The 23113-nt window shown below is 34.1% G+C and overlaps 1 protein-coding gene across 1 annotated transcript; it reads right to left on the bottom strand.

Moving 5' to 3' along the window:
• Nucleotides 1–2465: 2465 nt before the first annotated feature.
• On the bottom strand, nucleotides 2466–4230 carry LOC145004689 (gibberellin 2-beta-dioxygenase 1-like). Its single transcript, XM_078963662.1, has 3 exons — nucleotides 3704–4230; nucleotides 3258–3612; nucleotides 2466–2882 (listed from the first exon to the last, which is right to left on the bottom strand). The coding sequence occupies exons 1-3, from the start codon at nucleotides 4108–4110 to the stop codon at nucleotides 2631–2633; spliced, it is 1014 nt and encodes a 337-aa protein (XP_078819788.1). The 5' UTR covers nucleotides 4111–4230; the 3' UTR covers nucleotides 2466–2630.
• Nucleotides 4231–23113: the final 18883 nt, after the last annotated feature.

Below are 23113 nucleotides of genomic sequence, written 5' to 3' on the forward strand. Positions count from 1 at the left end.
GTTCTGCAAAGACGTAACACCAGAATTTGTTCAATTGAAGATTTTATTTTATTTTATTTTTCTTTCGTTGTAGTTTAGTCTATACGTAAGTTTATAATTAATCTTGGGAGACGTTGGAACGATTATTTGTCATTTGATCGATATTAGAAAATTTGGGGTGTTACACCCTGCGCTTTCGCTTGACCATAGTGTTTCTCGTCAGCGTCTATATCTTCCATAAATTAGAAAACTAGCCATAATCACCACCTATTGAAACCACATGTCCGACACTTGCTTCAAAGCTCTGATGGGCATTTGAAGATCTCGAACCCAAGCTACCTTTGCTAGAGAGAGAGGTTTACAAGCGAAGTGAGCCATTGTCATCGTATTTGCATCCAACAATCTTCATCTAGTAAGCCACCTTTGAAACTACACCAGGAGATCAAAAGCACCACATTGAAGTTATACATGTCATGATCAACTTTAATCCTCCAATAGCTTCTGTAATTTGATGAACCTCAATTATAACCTTGTGAAATTACAACAGAAACCCTCATTGACCACTAATAGGTTTTCAAATTCCATGAACCTTCGGCAATATTCCATTGCCTCGGTGATATTTCTTGAATATAACTTCAAATTGGAACTGCCAAACCATCATTTAGTCTCTAATGCATTAGATTAGGTTCATGGTTCGCATATGGTGAGATGATGAGGAAGACCATGGGGTGGTGGGTTTTTTCTTCTAGAGTGTTGTTTAGTCTGTTTGTGTGTGTGTGTGTATATATATATATATATATATATAGAGAGAGAGAGAGAGAGAGAGTGTGTGTGTGTGTTAGGATGGGTGGGTGTGGGAAGAGGGTTTGTGGGTTTTTTTATTTCTTATTTATTAAAGTAATAAATTATAAATAAAAATGTAACAAGTAAAATTAAAGGAAATAACCGTTTTTTAAGTATTTTTGAACTAAAGTTGCGAGAATTTTTTGATTTTAAACCTTCAATGCAAGTTGAAAATTTTTTAGACTCTATTTATAGTTTTTTACAAAACTTTTGGACCAATTTTGCAGTTTTATCTTTTATTTAAGAATCGTTACTCATTTGAATGTGTATATTATTTTACTCGTTTATATTTATTTAGGTTTGTTTACTTTGGGTTGGGTTATTCATTTATATTTGTTAATGTTTGTTTATCTTGTTCTTTAACATCTTAATGAACAAACACAAACAAACATAAACATAAAATATGTAAAATTTTAAACAAACACAAAAAATAAAATATGTTTGTTTATATGTTCGTATCTTTTGTTAATTCGGTTACTCTTAAACAAATAAACATAAACACTCATTGTTCGTATTTTTTGGTTCATTTACGATCCTTCATATTTTTCCTCCCACCAACGACCAACCCTTTTCCCCTTATGTAATCCATCTACCACAAGGTCCACTGTCATCACCTCCACACCCACCTTACTAGCTAGTTGCATAATAAATATCATCCAAGACATGTGTATTATATGCAATTTGACACGTATCATAACTTGAACGGTTCTACAACACATTTGTTGTTTCCCAACTTTTAATTATAATGAGTACTTTGTTAAAAGTTCGATATTTCATACAATCATGATAGATAAGCAAGCCCACATCATAATGTGTTTTTAATTAATAACGCAAATAAAACTTCTTACATTAGCAGACCATCATGATTGTTTATCCGAAAAAAGACTAGAGGTCCCCAAAGGGTAAAGCCCCAAGTAACCAACTCATGTGACAACTAACAAACTCCCACGGAAAATCCACAACAAATTAACACCTAAAGTGGACCTTCGGATTTTTACATAAAAACAACAATAAACCATCAAAAAATAACAAACCATAACGTTTATATATGTTAACGTTCATGTCATAAGCAAATTCAGGATTATCTTGTTTCATATGACGTACTAGAGAGAAGAACAAGAAGCGAAATGTACTGTTTCTAGGCTTCTAGCATATCACATGGTTCAACTTCAATCATTACTATACATCATAAGAATAAATCTATCGAAATTCTCAACCAATATTCAAATTTCATCCTTTCTTCATAAACATCACTATTAAACACACATTTTTAATAACGAATACGATAGGTATGTTGGCAAGTCCAGTAACATCCATGTAGATTCTAGCGAGTTATCAACATATGTTTCGAAAGAAAAGGCTATAAATGTCGTTTTCACTTTCTAGAACACCCCCACAATCGGTACAAACCAATGCTTTCAAGCCATTATCAAAGGGCATGGACCGTTTGGTTCATGGTCCAGACCGTGACCAGTCGAGGTGCATATCCACATTCGGTGCATGACAACCCGACCTAGTAATATAAAGAAATGTGGGGAAACGATAGTGAATATATATAGTACATAATATTTATTATTAAACAAGATTTCATCAACATTGACAACCATAAATGTCATCTTTTAACCCAAAAAAGAAAAAAGAAATTAGAAAGTAAACAAGGATTTTGTTATCGGTTCCATTAATTAACGAAGGAAAAGTCGTTACATGAAGTAATTTAGACAAGCAACAAGAAAATATACACAACTGTTAACGTGTGAGATGTCACATGCATACACATAGAAAAACAAAGAAGACGATGCTAAAAAACCCTAAGTTGCTGTGATTTTTTCGAAGAGACCAAGTCTATTATCCGCTAATTTTGTATTAAATGCTGATTTTTTGTACTCGAACCAAGTGAACTCTTTGTACAAGCTGTCTTCCTCTCCTTGTATAAGTGATGGCAATGGTGCTATCTTCTCGCTCAATGGTGGTCCTCCAAAATAGATCATTGACACCCTACTCTTTGTACTGTTTGCTACCACCCTATGCTTTACACTCTTGAATCTTCCATTGGTCATTACCTATATGTAACACAAAAAGCAAACATTTTTATCATCAAAGGAAACGATAATTGAATAACGTACCCATTATCCGAAAGATAAACGTTTTGAAATCTAACACAAACTCAAAGAGATTCTTTTTTATTAGCTGAGTACTACTTTATAGTTTATATTATCTTAAAAGAAAGATGATAGCGACTTGTTGGACTTTGAAAAAGATTGATTATGACCAAGGAAGGAAAGACGGCAATGCTGATGGCGAATCTACACAGATTCATTTGACCACTTATGCATTGAAACTTGTACATTCTTTTTGGATTGTACAAGTATGAAATAAGCCAATGATGAGTTTGAGTTTGAGGTTTGTCGAGTTTAAGTATGTGATTGTTAAAGTACCTGTAAAGAGTCGCCAACATTGATGAAGAAGGAATCAGAATCAGCAGGAACAGACATCCAACTTCCATCTCGCAATGAGATTTCGAGTCCAGATGTGTTGTTGGATCTTAAAACCGATATGATTTGTGGGTCTGTGTGTTCTCCGAAACCCACTAATTTCCTTCCGTTTCTTTCGTTTTCTTGAAACTCCGGGCATGGCGGATAGTGGTTTACCCGGAAAACAGAGTCGCTCTGTTCATCCATTAGCAACTTGCTGAACACATTTCGTGGCTGGAGTTTCATTTCATCCGCTAATAACTCAAGAATTTCACACGCCATCTTCTTCACTGCTGTCACGTAATCATTAACAACGCCTCTACAAACAAGAAACAGATTAATTATTAATAAGTCACGGGTTTTTCATTGAAAAAGGATTCGACTTTTTGTCATGGATGCGTAGTTCTTACTGGAAAATTTCTGGGTTTTCTTCGAAAACAGAGAGATATCTTTGGTAATCCGATTCGGGTTTCGCGTTGAGAAGAAGATATTCGACCCAACCCACATCCCCGTTTCTACCAATCCTTTTGTTCCCATAACCAAACGGGTCGGGTGGGCTTGCTTTTTCTTTGGTAGAAAGAGGAGAAGAGAAGAACTTGAGAGCTTCTGACTCGAGTTTTTTGATGAACTTGGTGGGAACTCCATGGTTAACGACCTTAAAGAATCCAAAATCTTGGCAAGCTTTAACAAGATGTTGTTTTGATTCAGGTTTCGAGAGGTCAATGAGAGGAATCGTTGGAAAGATCAACGGGTTTGTGTTTGGTTTAGAAGGTTTCATGAAGAACTGTTCGATCGAAGGTTTTGATAGAGCCACCATGGTTACAATTTACGAGCTTTAACAAGATCAAACCTTTGAAAGCGAAACGAAATGGGTCTTTTTCGAATTGAAAAATGAATTCAAGAATGTGAAGAAACGATGAAGAATGAAGCGAAAAGAGAATGTATATATATAAGAAAAAAGGCCACACAGGATTTAGTCATTGCTGCGGTGTTTCTAGGAGAGAGAAAGAAAGTCAAAATTGACTTCGTGGGTTTATGATACAAATAATTGAATAATAAGGCATGGGGAAATTTTCTTTTAATAAAAGCATGCATGGTCAAAATCCATGTGTATGCCAAACCACCATAAAAAATAATTGTCATATGATATTTTCCTAAATAGTCATTTTCATGTTCAAACTTTATGCCTACAAGTTTCTCCAAAGTCTTGACCTTTCGAATATTATTTCAAGATTCTAGTAAATCGAATATAATTGGTGATCTTTCTTTTTCAAACAACGAGATCTTAAAGAGATCGTTTTTTTCTCTGATATGAAAATACATTTAATGTGTTTTTGTTCGCAAACTCACAGTTATATTTACTGAAGCGAGAATTCAAAGAAGCTGACGCCAAAATAAGTTTGAAAGTCCGGTCAATAACAAATAAGCTATTCTCAGTAATATACATTTATGAAGTTTGTTATAAAATGACGATAAAAATGACGTAAAAAACCCAATTATGGTAAACAAACGTCATCAAGAACCCATCATCCATAAGTATCGTTGCATCAGAGAGGTCAAGGATACATATCTTAACAGTTAATACATAAATCTGATATCTAAATTCTAAGAAACCTAAACGACAAGCATCCAATTTTAATGGTTGTTGTGATTGATGATCGATATGTTATCGGTTGGTGCCTTGGTGGTTTATTTATACATAAAATTTAGAGAAAGATTACGTGTTAACGTGTCAATAATAAGTTATCTCAAATAATTTATGTTTATAAGATAGTTTTGTGCTCTCACCAACACTAACAGTTTGATAAACTATCAAACCGTTTTACAAATAAACAATCTTAAGTTAGTTTATCAATAAATTAACTTATATGTTATTTTTATGATTTTGTAAAACATTAAAGGAAAATTTCCGGAAAAGTTGTATTATTTTAGAAAAACTAATGATTATATGTGTTGATCGTTTATTATTATTATTATAAAAAACATCTTCAGATTTTTTATTGTTGTGCGGTCTAACACACGTGCATCACTTTTAATATCGCAGTTGTTTGTTTTTTAAAGTTTTTAAAATAAAAAATGTGTGTGTTTTGTTTAGGGCAATATTTGTATTGCCTCTTCAACCATCTTCTTCATTTTTTCTTGCTGAAATCTTAATTATATGTTGCTGAATTCTTGTTTCGCTTTTTTTTCTATATTTATTTATTTATTCTTTATGAATTATTTATTCGTTTTTTATATTGAATAATGATAATTTTTGTTGAAATATCATTGATTTTTTGCTGAAATATCATAATTTTTTATTGAATGTCATATATTATTAAATTATCGGTATTAAACAATTATTTCGATTTATAAAATCAATTCATTTTAATTTTTTAATATCTATAATAACATGCATATGTTAAAAAACAAACATACTTTTTATTACAGTTTGCAACCGTTTGGTCCACGCAGGGTCGGTTCCGAGGATTCAAATGCTCAGGATGAACCGGAAAAAAAAAAAAAACAATTAGACCCTAAAGTGTAACGAATTAAATGACAAATTTACAAAATTCTACATCCGTTCAATATATAGTTACAGAATTCGAGAAATGCAGGTTGGTAGGTCCATCATACCATAGATCTACCATAAAAGAAATACATGGTTTAAAATTGGTAACTAATATATATATATATATATATATATATATATATATATATATATATATATATATATATATATATATATATATATATATATATATATATATATAAAAGGAAATGATCAAATAAGAACACCTAAAAGGTTGAGAACGCGAGAACTAGTATATGCATTTGTGATTCAGTGTATTCATTTGTGGAGAAATGATAAATTTTTACGCACAATCAGCATGAATATGCTTTTTCTCTTCAGTTGAAATTAACGTGTAAAATTTTATCATTCCTCCACAAATGAATACATGGAATCGTAGATAAATATACTTTGTTCTCGCGTTCTTAACCTTTTTGGTGTTCTCATTTGATCCTACTCCTATATATATATATATATATATATATATATATATATATATATATATATATATATATATATATATATATATATATATATATATATATATATATATATATATATATATATATAAAAGAAATGACACATTTGCTCAAATAACATGACTAGTGGTTATTCTTTAATGAAATTCAAAACATGTAATGGCCAGTGGTTATTCTTTAATCAAATTCAAGATATATTCATTCTATGATTATAGAAACAATTATGTGACGCAAAACATCAAACACCTATATTGCATATTTATACACCTATATTGCATATATATTAAGCCCACATGAACCAAAAAATTAATTCATGTATTCAACATTCAATTGGTATGTGTTGTGCATTTTTCTTTGAACCATCTGGAAATTTTAAAATATAATTTTTATATTTTCTATTAATTTATACAATAACGCAAATTAATGTTCAACAAAAACTATGAGTAAGACATGGTGGTGTTCTGTTCATCGTCACTGATGTAAAGCCGAAAAAGAAAGAAGATTAATGTTAGGTTGAAGCTTACCGTGGTGATCGATTACTTGATTAGCAAGAATGAAATCGATCGTCGTATGATCGAGTGAGTTTTCGTAATCGATTAATCACCATGCTTGAATGATCGATTTTGCCTTCTCTTGCCTTCTACAACGGATCGATTAGAGAGCATTTGGGTCGGATCCTAAATATAACATTAAAAAAATGGGCCCCCTTTAGAAATCGGGTCATATGCTCATGCACATGTTGTCACAACTGGAAATTTTGTGTCATGTAATCCATACATTCAAGCTAATGTGAATCAAAAACTTCAATCAAATACAATATGCAAGTACTACAAATAGTCATCAAACAATTAGAGACCCTAGAAGTTTTGGTTAAGTCCATTTTGGACTAAGACTTCCTTATTGGATCCAAATGGACCAATAAACTTCCAATTGGACTATCATGGGCTTAGAACCCTAATTGGGCTCTAATTGGACCCACACTTATTTATTTCAACAATTTTGGGCCATATTGGGCTTAGAAACGAAATGAATTGAAAGCTTTGAGCCATGAACACCCTAAACTAGTTCATCAAAAATAGAAAAATCATACTACTTCTTTTAAGCATAAAATACACTCTAACTAACTCTAATTTTGGGCTTAAGGGAAAAAGCCCAAATTTTTCTTTTCCCTTTCAAAAATCTCGACCCAAGACCCAAATCCAAGAAGGTGAGGAAGAGTTGACTATTTGCTTGCCACCTCACTATTACCCATAGGACCTCCATGCATTATTTCCCATTCTTCCATGCAAATCACTTCAAGATCACATCTCTTCTTCTCTCCTCTCTCATTCTCGGCCACAAGCACACACACATACACCACAACTCTCTCACAAATCCTCTCTAAATCACTCAAGAACATCTCTCCCTCTCCACTCAAAAATCTCGAGTTCTAGGAAGCCTTCAAGAGGAAATCTCCACAAAATTCTTCATCTAAGGTAAGATTATGCATAGATCTATGATCTAAATCCTTTTGTTATCAAAATCCTTTCCTAAACTATGCAAAAATCGTGATCTTGCACCCTAGAACCACCTCAAACTCGAGATCTACCAAGGAAAGGTGCTAAGGCCAAAAATCATCAAGTTTTCTTCCATCTTTTCTCCCAAAAACCGAAACAACACCCAAGGTGAGTTTCATATCCCCTTATTTTCGATTTTTATGAGTTTTTATGGGGGAGAATACAAGAAAATGTGAAGATCCATCATTATATGTATGTTGTGGTTGATTTCTATGCTTATATGTATGTTTTGTATGATTTTATTGATAGATCTAGGGTGATATGCTAAAAACCGAGACATACATCTTATCATAGCATAAAATAGACTATCACATGCAAAGTATACTAAGAAAATTGCTAAATAGCTTAACAACACTTAACTTGGGCTAAAAACTCATTTTTTTGACATAAAATGTTGAAAATGCAAAGTTGAAGGGCCTAACATGAAACATTTCGAAATCTGATGGGTGTGATGAGTCAAAACAGTTTGCATAATGTATTTTTCTGAAAATATACCATTTAGAGGGTTAAAAACATAAATTCCAAGCTTATTGGGCTAAACATGACATTTTCGGCCCAATAGGGCCCAATATGCGAAATTTTCTAAATTGGAGGACCAAAACTGCATTTTTCTGTAAAACAGTGGGCTATAAGTGTTCCATATGCTTTTCAAAGGTTTAAAATGCTTTCCAAATTTAAAAGGGACCAAAATTGTAAAATTTTTCCAAATTGGGTCAAAAATGTAAAAGTTGCGAAAAATAGGGGCTATAACCGAGAAAACTGAAGTTTCAAGGGCTTAAACTGTTTTCTATGATAAGTTTGCTGGAAAAATACTTATGTCAATAATTTTTGGTATAAAAATGTCAAGAAAATTGATTTAAGGACCAAACCGGAAATTTTTTAAATAAAGGGGTAAAAAGAGTAAATCCTTCAATCAAGGAGGGGCTGAAAACAGAAAATCTTCAAGGCTAATTAATACATGCAATTTGACCAATTGATGGTAACACGCTTGTCGACGAAATACAATATACTACAATACCAAAAGTCGTTGTCAAACGAATTGGTTCGGTCTCGAACCAATAAAAATCCAAAATCACTAACACAACGAAGTTACGACATTTCGATTCATAACCATAACGATTACGATTACATGCGAGTGTGCACAGACGTCTACGCACCATCTTTGGGCCCCAAAAGTGTAAAATCTTGTCCGTTGAGCCTAGCTAGCCCAACGACCTGATCTTAAGGCCCGAAGGTCTCTCTCTCTTACGAAGTGTTGGGTTTTACCGACCCTACATGACGTAACAGGACTTTCAATGGCAATATGCTGCTGGTCCCCAAGGGTCCTTCAGTGCTGCTAGTAAAGTCTGTAACTCACGATTGCGAGTTGGGCTTCGGGCCCTTCGCAATTGCATTTGGTCTCGGACGACGCGGGGAAACCCCGAAGGTTTCGTACCTTTTTCCTTCCCTCCGGTCGTGGGACTTAACAAGTCCGGTAGGATCGAGTCGCGTGAAGATTTACGAGTGACGCCTATAAGGATCGCTTGTAAGGTTGTTGACTTGTCGTTTTCACGAACGCTTGTCCCAACACTTCACCACCCTCTGTACCCTCGATGCCTCCGGAATACAACGATACAACGATGGGAAAACGTCGGGTTTTCCTGGGATTTCAATAACGATGACCAATTGCCGATCGAACTTCACAACCCTTACGCTTACATCTATAGAATTCAAACAAGCATACTCATGGATCATCACTTATTATTTTTACACCATTCAATTTCTAGAAAATATCGGATTTTCTAAAGGTTTTTAAACAACACATCGGATTTCAAACTCTACTTATGAACTCACCAACATTTCGTATGTTGACGTTTTTCAAAATACTTGTATTCTCAGGTAACAGATAAAGTGAAGATGATTTGTACTCGCTGACGTTTTGCTATGATTTAAGTAGTACCAAACAGTTATTTCTTTGAATGTAATTTTTGGAACAATGTAATGTATGTAAACGTTACCAGTTGTATCAATTCCAAATGTTGGTGATGTATAATGTTATGTTTCATATATATGCATTGTAATGGTATTCAATGAGTCACGATAGCCCCCGGACGTTTCCGCCGTCTGGTTCGGGGGTGTGACACATGTGGTTCGCAGACTTCATTAATTTTCGCTTCAAAAAACAAACAACACCTAAGTTTCAAAAATAAAATTTTAAAAAGAAAAAGCCTAAAAAACCAACAATTTTCTTTACTTTAGCTTATTTTGACACATTCAGCAAGTCATGAGACTAAATCGTTAATTTTGAAAAAAAAAAATTAATCGTTGATTTGGTTTCATGACCTACTGAAGAGGTTAAAATGGCTAAAATGAATAAAAAAAATTTCTGTTTATGGGCTCTTCTATTAAAATAAATGGACTTAATTGTTTATTTTTCCAAAATAATAAGAGTTTCTGAAGATTTTTCAACATTAAATTATAATAAACTAACTTCATTTTGATAAACCGAACCTAAATTACTGTAAACTTAGAAAATAAAATAATTTTTACATAATAAAACAAAAACTTCAGAATGACATAAGTAACTAAGAGGGACAATGACTTAAAAATATAATATATTTTTTTACTTGTAAATTTGGGCTAGATGTTTAAAAAATAATAATAATAACTATATATTTTATGAAACAAATAGAATCCTTGAAAATGATAATTGTTCTTCATCCGCGTTATGTTTTATATAAATACATATTTATTGTATACATGTTACGTAGACAAATATTATGATATATAATATTTGTAGAAAAATCTTATTATCATTTAACGATAAAATAATATTTATAATTAAAAGATTATTTATGATAAATAATATATATGCAACTTATAGTAATCAAGATAGCAATTTTATGACAATAAATGATGTCGAAATCTGACTTCATATGAAGAAATTATAATTTTTCGGAGTTTCGTGTTCAACCTAACACAAAAATGTATGTATGTCATAAAAAGCGAAATAGAGATTGTTTTCTTTTTAGCAAAATAAACGTAAAGAAAAATCGAAGTACCTTGAAACACGAATCAATCGATATACTGAACGTCAAGAGCAAAGTTCGTATGAAAAAATTATCATATATAAAATTATTTACGCGGTAAAATAAAGTATAAATAATATATATATATATATATATATATATATATATATATATATATATATATATATATATATATATATATATATATATATATATATATATATACATATTGATAGTCTTTAGAAAGATATTGATGATACGGTTGATATAAGACTAGGATTGAATATTTTCAATATTAGTTTAGTTCAAATATCATTAAATCTATTTAAAATACTATTATTAAGTGTCGTTTGGTCGTTTAGTAACTATAAAGGAGCTTTTCGAAAATTCATTTTCTATAAATAAGAGGCTCTAGCATTTTCATATTTGTTGCATCATTTTCTTGATTTAAGAATCTTTCTCTAGTTGCCTTTGAGCATTTCGGTCCCTTACGATTCGAATTCTATTCTGTAGTTTTATTAGTTCCGTTAGCGGAGCGCTAAACTAGGGATGAGAGTTTCGACCTAAGACACGAGCCGGAAAAAAACCCCAAACCGACCTAAACCGAATTAGAATCGAATAAGTTATACAGGTCGGTTTTTCGGGTATGTATTTTAGGCTTATTCAGTTCTTGAGTTATTCAGTCAAGGTTACCCGAATAACAATTTAATCGAGTGAAAAGGATTGACGCAGAAATTGATGGATTTTTGCAATATGAATTATCAATGTTTAATATATCTTTTTTGAACTAGATATAGTATTTCTTTTTTGGTTATTTGTGTCATTTTGTTTCAAAAGCATAGTCTACATGTTATTTCGGTCCTTTTAGGTTAATAACCGAACTAAATCTCGTATTACCCGTACCGAAATGGTCTCATATTAGTATAATCGGTCTGGGTTTCGGTTCCAACTTTTCATCCAACTTAGGTTTCAGGTTATTCTGGTCTGGTCCCGTTCAGTTCGGTTTCGGTCTAAAGCACATCCCTACGCTGAAGTGCTCGAAGAATCTTTCAGAAGAAAGATTCAACGACGAAGTTCGGCCCGTAGAGTTTCTTAGTTTTTGCTAGATGATCTTGTAACGTGAGTTACACTTACTATACTTGTTAAGTGTAATTTATATTTGTGTTCAACATCATTGTTATGAATCTATAAATATGATTTATCAGCAATTCCAGTTATAATATTGATTAATCTAATTACAGAAGTGATGTCTAGGCTTGATTTGTGAGGTGTTTAAATTGAATTATCCAAAAGTATAATCTATAAACTAAACGTATCCTACTTACAATATAATCTTACCTGGTCATTGCTTATCAGTTAGAGCTTGATGTATCGTTGGGATTATTGAATAACCTGATAACAATTAATGTAACAATTATAAATACAAACAAATACTGAGGCTTAGTAATATTTATATTTAGGTCATTTAAAATGGAAAACGGAAGTGTCGATCAAGTATCTGATTTTCTCGTGAGTATTATACCTCAATCAAGTGATTACATAGTTACTTTCAAGAACATAATTTAATAGAAGTATTTATTAAACGTATTAGTTGAAAGTTTATATATGAACAATATGCTTTGTATAATATGTGTTAAATCTATATTTGGTAATACTTACACTATACGAACTAGATAAGATTATATTTATGTTAAGCAAAATATTTTGTAATCTTACAGGTCTATCTTAAAATAAGTATTATTATTTAAGAAGATTTAATGTATACGAAATACTTACTGTTTCAGTTTCGTGCTATATATATATATATATATATATATATATATATATATATTATGATAAGTATTTCCTTAAACCAAGAATCGTATTGGAAATTTATTACGGGTATAATGGTCATGTCTAGTTACAAACTAAGACTTACATAAGATACTTAGTTCAAAGTGAATTAAATAAGTGCTTAGTTATACACAATATTGCAGTAGTATTGTATAAAAAAGGAAATTCGTGTTTAAGATGGACTATGGGTTTAGTAGTCATGTCTAGTTACGAACTAAGACGTGAAATGGATGTTTCATTCAATTAAATTGGATTTTTTGTAGTTTATACCAGGGGTATGTCTGAGATTGGAACAGAGAGTAGAGTTGTGTTCTAAGATACAATTGCGTGTCAAGGTGCCGGTTGTAACGCCCGTAGATTCGGGCTAGTCAATTTAGAGATGATAAGCATCAAAAATAACTTTTTGATGGAAGATTATTTAGAAGGATTAATCTTAACCAGGTTGTAGTATATGTCACAAGGTTTCCGTGCGTATAAAGAACGCCAAAATCCGAGTTATAACGAAGAAGTTATGACATGTCGAAGTTTCACGACAGAACCGCCAAGACACAACGTGACGTAAATAATGAATTTACGTTAGAGCGATATTTATCCAAAACAATCTAAATGATAATTGAAGATCTCATCGATAGTAGTCCAACGATAAAAAGACAGACGAAAATGGAGTTCAGATGAAGGAGTTATGAGTTTCTAACGGAGTTTTCCTGTCCTGGCCTACTAAAAATAATATATAAGTAATATAATTATAATATATTAAAAATAAAGTCAAAATTAGCCAATGGAGTCTAAACGAGAGTTGTAGAGCATAATCTCACTTCGCGTCGATATAAATAACGTCAAAAACGGAGTTCGTATGAGAAAGTTATGAATTTCTGAAGTTCGGGGCGCGAAACCCCAAAACTGTCAGAGACCACGACGTAGAAAGCAGTGTCACGATGTGGAAAGTCTTCTGACACCTCCGGGAGTCCCCAGATGCAACTTGTGATGACGCATGCAATGACGTTCAAGCCCACGACGTGGAATATGAGAAAACAACCCTATAAATAGATTTGAAGGGGCAGCCGTTTATGGTTCCCAAATCTCTCATCTCTCTCCCATACTACATCGTTTTACGTGCAATTTTAACCCCCCGAAGCCCCAGTATCAACCCTGATACCGAAGCAAGTCCTGAAGCCCGAAGATCCCGAGAAGAAAAGAGTTTCGGAGCCGAAGCTCTGCCCGCGAGAAATCCGGTGTGTGAAGTGATCCTGTTTTCCCGAAGAATATCTACTTGAAGAGCCGGAGTGCTGTCCAATCATCTTTTAATCAAGTGAGTGTATAGTTACTTTCATCTTACACATAGATATGAAGTATTTTATAAAATGCGTGCTATGTGTATATATATTGTTGTTTATACGTGTGAGTGTGTGGTCACTTTCTTCTAACACATAAATATTAAGTATTTGCTATGAAATATGTGCTATGTGTATAATATAAAGTTGTTTATATGCGTGAGTGTATCGTCCCTTTCATAACACGATTTTAATACAAGTATTGTTTGAATGTATTAAGTATATGTTTTGGGTGAGTATGTGATCACTTTCTTCTAACATATATATATATATATATATATATATATATATATATATATATATTAAGTATTTGCTATGAAATACATGCTACGTGTTTATATATTGTTGTTTATTTGAGATGAGTGTGGAAAGGATGTTTTATATAGGTGTTAAATGAGTTAATATGTATATGTATTTTATATCTACAAATATGTTGGGTAGAACATGGGTAGATGAATTAGATGATGTGTGATGATAATTAGGTGATGATAATTAGTTGATGAGAAATAGGTGATGATAATTAGGTGATGATAGAAAGGTGATGATAGATAGGCGATGATAAATTGGTGATGATAAATAGGTGATGTGAGATGAGAGGAGATACCATAACCTTGATCGGCGATGTGGCAATTTGGCGCTGTAGTCATCTACCAGAGTATAGATTGCGACCACGGACTATTCTAGATGACCCCGTGGAAACACCAGCAGGCTCATAACCTGTAGGTGATGAATTACGAGTCCAGGCGATGTTGTGGTTACGTATTCATGCGATGATACTCTATCCCTTACTATGAATTACGAGTCCAGGCGATGTTGTGGCTACGTATTCATGCGATGATAGACTAACCCTTACTATGAATTACGAGTCCAGGCGATGTTGTGGCTACGTATTCATGCGATGATAGACTAACCCTTACTATGAATTACGAGTCCAGGCGATGTTGTGGCTACGTATTCATGCGATGATAGACTAACCCTTACTATGGATTACGAGTCCATGCGATGTTGTGGCTACGTATTCATGCGATGATAGTCTAACCCTTATTACGATTTACTAGTCCAGGCGATGTTGTGACTACGTATTCATGCGATGATCCTTAGGAAAAAGTCCTTAGGAACAAACATACAAGGAAATGTGATGTAAGGAGATGAGAGGTAAATACGATGTAGGAGATGACCCTTTAGGATAATTCCTTAGGGAAGGTACTTAAGAAATAAATGGAGATAACAGGGATGGGTAATTGGGTTGATTATTTGATGATTTAATATATATATATATGATATAATATTGTGGGTTGACAACTATATATGCTCACCAAGCTCCCAAGCCTAACCCAGTCAGTTTAACTGTATCACAGGTATCGATACGAAGCTACTTTGCACTGAGAAATTAAAGGAGATGTAAATCACTAGAGTAAATGAATGTATGTTCTGTTTATGCTTATGTGTCTGTATCGGAACATGACATCCCGAGGTTTTATTATTTAATGAAAATACATTATCTTTGAGAAATGTTTTGATATGTTTTTATCATATCTTCTTTTGGGAACAAATTCCGCAACCATTTTCTTTAAATGATTACTCCGATTTTAAAAACAAAGCATAAACAAATCGGTCTTTTGTGGCCGTAAAATTGGGGATGTCACAGTTGGTATCAGAGCATTAGTTTAAGCGAACTAGGAATTTGTAGGAAATTTCTAGACTTAAACTTAGAATGCTAAGTAATGATCGTGAGTAGTGTGTCTAAAATATGTTAGGTAGTACACCTAAATTGACACAAGCACTAGTTTATATTCGGAAGGATGCCTAATATGCTTTTATGTGCTAAATGTTATATGTTACCATATATGATATTATTTGTTCGGATCTATGGTCTGTTGCCGACCAGATCTGGAAACCTTATGTGTGCAGGATTCTAAGCGTTTGGCTACGATATTAGAACTAGCATGTAAACATTTCGGAGCGATTAGGAGAGTCATACGTGTATCGTAAATAAAGCTTTCTTATCTTAAATTCTCACTGAGTACATTGAACATCTGCTTAGGTATACAAGAGGTCATGGTGAAGACTCGTAGAGAATTGAGTAAATGGAGGAAATGAGAAGGCTTATGATAGTGAATGACGCATATCGGAAGATATCGTAAGAGTGGTATCTTGCCTATAGAATATGTCTTATAAAATAATAGTACGTTTAGTGGAGTACGGTACGTTTGAAGTACACCTTCGATTGGTAGGATGATGGAACGATTGGCGAAATTCTTGAAGTTGTCTCATCGTCTAGTATTTCCATCACCAATCGAGTTGAAGTAGAGTTGATTATTGAAGATTGAGCAATGAAGAAGTCCTAGTAGAGTCTAGGGAAATTGTTTATGATTATTTGGACACATTCATATGTGTTAAATTGTTTTGTGATTTTCTTGTATGGTGACTTGGTCGACTGCGAGACAATACTTGGGACGAGTATGAGTAGGTGTGAAAGGTAGTAGATGCATATACTACCGGAAGCACATGACTGGCACTTGGATCAGGGAAAGTCACAAGGTTACCAAGAAGCTAGTAATTGATTCCGTTTTGTTCAAGTGTGTCATCACCCTTGTTTCGGTAGTGACTAGTAAGATGGTTGTTATTCCGACCCTAGTGGTCATATCAAATTGAGTCCGACTATGAGGAGTTTGTTACGTGGTTCGTAGAACCAAGTTCGAGGTAGCAACAAACTCAAGTCAGAAGATTGAAATCAATGCGATTGACAGTATCGTGCTCGTTAAAAAAAAGGAGTTTGTAGCTAGGCATGCTACATGTTCAAAATGTGATTATATCACATTATCGTATGAATGAAGGTATATTCCAATCTCGAATTTGACTCTAAGAGACTTGAGTCTAAGCGTTGCATCATACGATGAGAGGTCATTAGAACATGACCCATCGATCTATTGCAATAGATGAAGGAAAGTATTTATCTTGAGAAGAAGAAGGAGTCCACAATAAGGACTTATTTTGTAACTTGGAAGTTATGATTGAAAGTACGGCATAGTACGATAAGCAGATGCAAGATTGGGCATCGTCTGTGGTCAAGAAAGCCATAGAGTTAAATACTCTTTCGAGGAAACATAGAAGTTACGGTTATTACCTAGTATAAAGAGATAACGTGTGGAATCATTATGCAAGCCCTATTTCGTTGATGATTTCGGGACGTAATCATCCTATGGGGAGATAATTGTAACGCCCGTAGATCTGGGCTAGTTAATTTAGAGATGATAAGCATCAAAAATGACTTTTTGATGGAATATAATTTAGAAGGATTAATCTTAACCAAGTTTTAGTATATGTCACAAGGTTTCCGTGCATATAAAGAACGCCAAAATCCGAGTTATAACGAAGAAGTTATGACATGTCGAAGTTTCGCGACAGAACCGCCACGACACAACGTGACGTAAATAATGAATTTACGTTAGAGCGATATTTATCCAAAACAATCTAAATGAGAATTGAAGATCTTATCGATAGTAGTCCAACGCATGAAGGAGTTATGAGTTTATAACGGAGTTTTCCTGTCCCGGCCTACTAAAAATAATATATAAGTAATATAATTATAATATATTAAAAATAAAGTCAAAATTAGCCAATGGAGTCTAAACGAGAGTTGTAGAGCATAATCTCACTTCGCGTCGATATAATTAACGTCGAAAACGGAGTTCGTATGAGAAAGTTATGAATTTCTGAAGTTCGGGGCGCGAAACCCCAAAACTGTCAGAGACCACGACGTCGAAAGCAGTGTCACAATGTGGAAAGTCTTCTGACACCTCCGGGAGTCCCCCAGATGCAACTTGTGATGACGCATGCAATGATGTTCAAGCCCACGACGTGGAAAATGAGAAAACAACCCTATAAATAGATTTGAAGGGGCAGCCGTTTATGGTTGCCAAATCTCTCATCTCTCTCCCATACAACATCGTTTTACGTGCAATTTTAACCCCCCGAAGCCCCAGTATCAACCCTGATACCGAAGCAAGTCCCGAAGCCCGAAGATCCCGAGAAGAAAAGAGTTTCGGAGCCGAAGCTCTGCCCGCGAGAAACCCGGTGTGTGAAGTGATCCTGGTTTTCCCGAAGAATATCTACTTGAAGAGCCGTAGTGTTGTCCGATCATCTTTCAATCAAGTGAGTGTATAGTTACTTTCATCTTACACATAGATATGAAGTATTTTATAAAATGCGTGCTATGTGTATATATACTGTTGTTTATACGTGTGAGTGTGTGGTCACTTTCTTCTAACACATAAATATAGAGTATTTGCTATGAAATATGTGCTATGTGTATAATATAAAGTTGTTTATATGCGTGAGTGTATCGTCCCTTTCATAACACGATTTTAATACAAGTATTGTTTGAATGTATTAAGTATATGTTTTGGGTGAGTATGTGATCACTTTCTTTTAACATATATATATATATATATATATATATATATATATATATATATATATATATATATATATATATATATATATATTAAGTATTTGCTATGAAATACGTGCTACGTGTTTATATATTGTTGTTTATTTGAGATGAGTGTGGAATGGATGTTTTATATAGGTGTTAAATGAGTTAATATGTATATGTGTTTTATATCTACAAATATGTTGGGTAGAACATGGGTAGATGAATTAGATGATGTGTGATGATAATTAGGTGATGAGAAAAAGGTGATGATAATTAGGTGATGATAGAAAGCTGACGATAGATAGGCGATGATAAATAGGTGATGTGAGATGAGAGGAGATACCATAACCTTGATCGGCGATGTGGCAATTTGGTGCTGTAGTCATCTACCAGAGTATAGATTGCGACCACGGACTATTCTAGATGACCCCGTGGAAACACCAGCAGGCTCATAACCTGTAGGTGATGAATTACGAGTCCAGGAAATGTTGTGGTTACGTATTCATGCGATGATACTCTATCCCTTACTATGAATTACGAGTCCAGGCGATGTTGTGGCTACGTATTCATGCGATGATAGACTAACCCTTACTATGAATTACGAGTCCAGGCGATGTTGTGGCTACGTATTCATGCGATGATAGACTAACCCTTACTATGAATTACGAGTCCAGGCGATGTTGTGGCTACGTATTCATGCGATGATAGAATAACCCTTACTATGGATTACGAGTCCAGGCGATGTTGTGGCTACGTATTCATGCGATGATAGTCTAACCCTTATTACGATTTACTAGTCCAGGCGATGTTGTGACTACGTATTCATGCGATGATCCTTAGGAAAAAGTCCTTAGGAACAAACATACAAGGAAATGTGATGTAAGGAGATGAGAGGTAAATACGATGTAGTAGATAACCCTTTAGGATAATTCCTTAGGGAAGGTACTTAAGAAATAAATGGAGATAACAGGGATGGGTAATTGGATTGATTATTTGATGATTTAATATATATATATATGATATAATATTGTGGGTTGAAAACCCTATATGCTCACCAAGCTCGCAAGCCTGACCCACTCAGTTTAACTGTATCACAGGTATCGATACGAAGCTGCTTTGCACTGAGAGATTAAAGGAGATGTAAATCACTAGAGTAAATGAATGTATGTTCTGTTTATGCTTATGTGTCTGTATCGGAACATGACATCCCGAGGTTTTATTATTTAATGAAAATACATTATCTTTGAGAAATGTTTTGATATGTTTTTATCATATCTTCTTTTGGGAACAAATTCCGAAGCCATTTTCTTTAAATGATGACTCTGATTTTAAAAACAAAGCATAAACAAATCGGTCTTTTGTGGCCGTGAAATTGGGGATGTCACAGTTGGTATCAAAGCATTAGTTTAAGCAAACTAGGAATTTGTAGGAAATTTCTAGACTTAAACTTAGAATGCTAAGTAATGATCGTGAGTAGTGTGTCTAAAATATGTTAGGTAGTACACCTAAATTGACACAAGCACTAGTTTATATTCGGAAGGATGCCTAATATGCTTTTATGTGCTAAATGTTATATGTTACCATATATGATATTATTTGTTCGGATCTATGGTCTGTTGCCGACCAGATCTGGAAACCTTATGTGTGCAGGATTCTAAGCATTTGGCTACGATATTAGAACTAGCATGTAAACATTTCGGAGCGATTAGGAGAGTCATACGTGTATCGTAAATAAAGCTTTCTTATCTTAAATTCTCACTGAGTACACTGAGCATCTGCTTAGGTATTCAAGAGGTCATGGTGAAGACTCGTAGAGAATTGAGTAAATGGAGGAAATGAGAAGGCTTATGATAGTGAATGACGCATATCGGAAGATATCGTAAGAGTGGTATCTTGCCTGTAGAATATGTCTTATAAAATAATAGTACGTTTAGAGGAGTACGGTACGTTTGAAGTACACCTTCGATTGGTAGGATGATGGAACGATTGGCGAAATTCTTTAAGTTGTCTCATCGTCTAGTATTTCCATCACCAATCGAGTTGAAGTAGAGTTGATTATTGAAGATTGAGCAATGAAGAAGTCCTAGTAGAGTCTAGGGAAATTGTTTATGATTATTTGGACACATTCATATGTGTTAAATTGTTTTGTGATTTTCTTGTATGGTGACTTGGTCGACTGCGAGACAATACTTGGGACGAGTATGAGTAGGTGTGAAAGGTAGTAGATGCATATACTACCGGAAGCACATGACTCGTACTTGGATCAGGGAAAGTCACAAGGTTACCAAGAAGCTAGTAATTGATTCCATTTTGTTCAAGTGTGTCATCACCCTTGTTTCGGTAGTGACTAGTAAGATGGTTGTTATTGTCACACCCCCGAACCAGACGGCGGAAACGTCCGGGGGCTGTTGTGACTCAATTGAATACCATCACAATGAATATACATGAAACATAACATTATACATCACCAAGCATTGGAATGATACAACTGGTAGCGTTCACATCCATTACATCGTTTCAAAATATTACATTCCAAAATACGTGGTTCATTGTTACTTAAACAACCGCAAAACAATCATAGAATACCGTCCTTTCTTCACTTATCTGTTACCTGAGAATACAAGTATTTTGAAAAACGTCAACATGTGAAATGTTGGTGAGTTCATAAGTAACGTTTGAAATCCGATGTTTGTAATGTTATAAAAAAAACCACCAGAAAATCCGATATTTTCTGAAAATAGAATAGCGTAAAAATATGTTAAGATCCGTGAGTATGCTTGTTTCAATTCTATAGATGTAAGCGTAAGAGTTGTGAAATTCGACATGTAGTTCATAAGTGTATTTGTTGAAAACCCTAGGAAAACCCGACGTTTTCCTATCACTTTGCTTTACTTAGTTTGTGTACTGTTATTTCGTTACGTTAGAGGTATTCGTTGAACTCCGGAGGCATTGAGTATACAGTGGGTGGTGAATTGTTGTAACGTCCGTTAATGAAAACGTACAGTCGACAACCGTACCAGCGATCCCTTGGGCGTCGCTTGCACTTATTCACACAACTCAATCCTCCCGGACTTGTGTAGTCCCACGACCGGAGGGAAAAAGAGAAGGTGCGAAACCCTCGGTATTTCCCTGCGTCGTTCAAGACCATTGCAATTGCGAAGGGCCCGAAGCCCAACCCGCAATCGTGAGTTCCTGACTTTACTAGCAGCACTGAAGGACCCTTGGGGACCAGCAGCATGTTTGCCATTGAAAGTCCTTTTACACACGGTCGAGTCGTATTAGACCCAACTACATGTAAGCAAGTGTCCATTGGGCCTAAAGATCATGTCATCGGGCTAGCTAGGCTCGACAAGCATGATTTGCAACTTTTGGGCCTAAGGAGTGTACGTCGACGTATTGAGTAATTTCACAAGAGTAAAGAGTTCCAAGAGTTCCATATGTGTATTGATCGTTGTAGTGTTAGTAGTTTTGGATTTGTTATTGATTCGAGACCGAATCAATTCGTTTGGTAACGATTGTTGGTGATATTGTGTATTGTAATTTATCGAGAGTCGTAGTGTCAATCTTTGTTCACAACGAGTGTATTGAATTATCATTGAAAATTTTTCTGTTTTACAACCCCTCTTTATTTTGTAAATTTACTTTTTCACCCCTTTAGGTAAAATAATTTCCGGTTTAGTCCTTAAACCATTTTTCTTGACATTTTAACACCAAAAATTATTGAAATTAATATTTTTCAGCATATTTTTCATTGAAAACATTTTAAGTCCCTGAATTTGCAGTTTTCTCGGTTGTAACCCCTCTTTTTCGCAATTTTTACATTTTTGACCTAAATTGGAAAATTTTTGCAACTTTGGTCCTTTATAAATTTGAAAAGCACATTAAACTTTTGAAAAGTACTTGTGACACTAGTGGTCCATTGTTTTATCGAAAAACACAGTTTTGGCCCTCCAAAACAGAAAATTTCGCATAATGGGCTCTATTGGGCCGAAATTGTCATTTTTAGCCCATTAAGCTTGAAATTTATGCTTTTAACCTTTCAAATAGTATATTTTCAGAAAATACATTATGGAAACTGTTTTGACTCATCTCACCCATCAGATTTCGTAATATTTCATTTTAGGCCCTTCAACTTTGTATTTTTAGCCTTTTGTGTCAAAAAAGAGTTTTTAGCCCAAAATGAGTGTTGTCAAGCCATTTGGCTATCTTTCTTGGTATACTTTGCATGTAGTAGTATATTTTATGCTAGTATAAGATATATCTCGGTTTTTAGCAATTCATAACTAGATCAAGCATCAAGATCATACAAAACATACATATAAGCATAGAAATCAACCAAAACATACACATAATGATGGATCTACACCTTTGCTTGTATTCTCCCCCACAAAAACTTATAAAAACCAAAAATAAGGAGGTATGAAGCTCACCTTGGGTGTTGATTCGGTTTTTGAAGAAAGAATGGAAGAAATGAAGTGATGTTTCACTCTAGCACCCTTTGATGATGAATACGAGTTTATGGAGTTCTAAGACACAAGTTTATGATTTCATGAGAGTTAAGAGGAGATTTTTGAAGACAAGAAAGAGTTCAAAGCATGGATCCAAGCATTAACTTACCTATATA

Source organism: Lactuca saligna, chromosome 7 (genome assembly GCF_052625555.1).
Source record: "Lactuca saligna cultivar CGN05327 chromosome 7, ASM5262555v1, whole genome shotgun sequence".
Taxonomy (NCBI): Eukaryota; Viridiplantae; Streptophyta; class Magnoliopsida; order Asterales; family Asteraceae; genus Lactuca; species Lactuca saligna.

Coding starts and splice junctions, on each gene's coding strand:
- LOC145004689 (XM_078963662.1), bottom strand. CDS start 4,110: ATGGTGGCTCTATCAAAACCTTCGATCGAACAGTTCTTCATGAAACCT. Junction 3,613..3,703: donor GAAAACCCAGAAATTTTCCA/GTAAGAACTACG, acceptor TCTTGTTTGTAG/AGGCGTTGTTAATGATTACG. Junction 2,883..3,257: donor ATGTTGGCGACTCTTTACAG/GTACTTTAACAA, acceptor TGTTACATATAG/GTAATGACCAATGGAAGATT.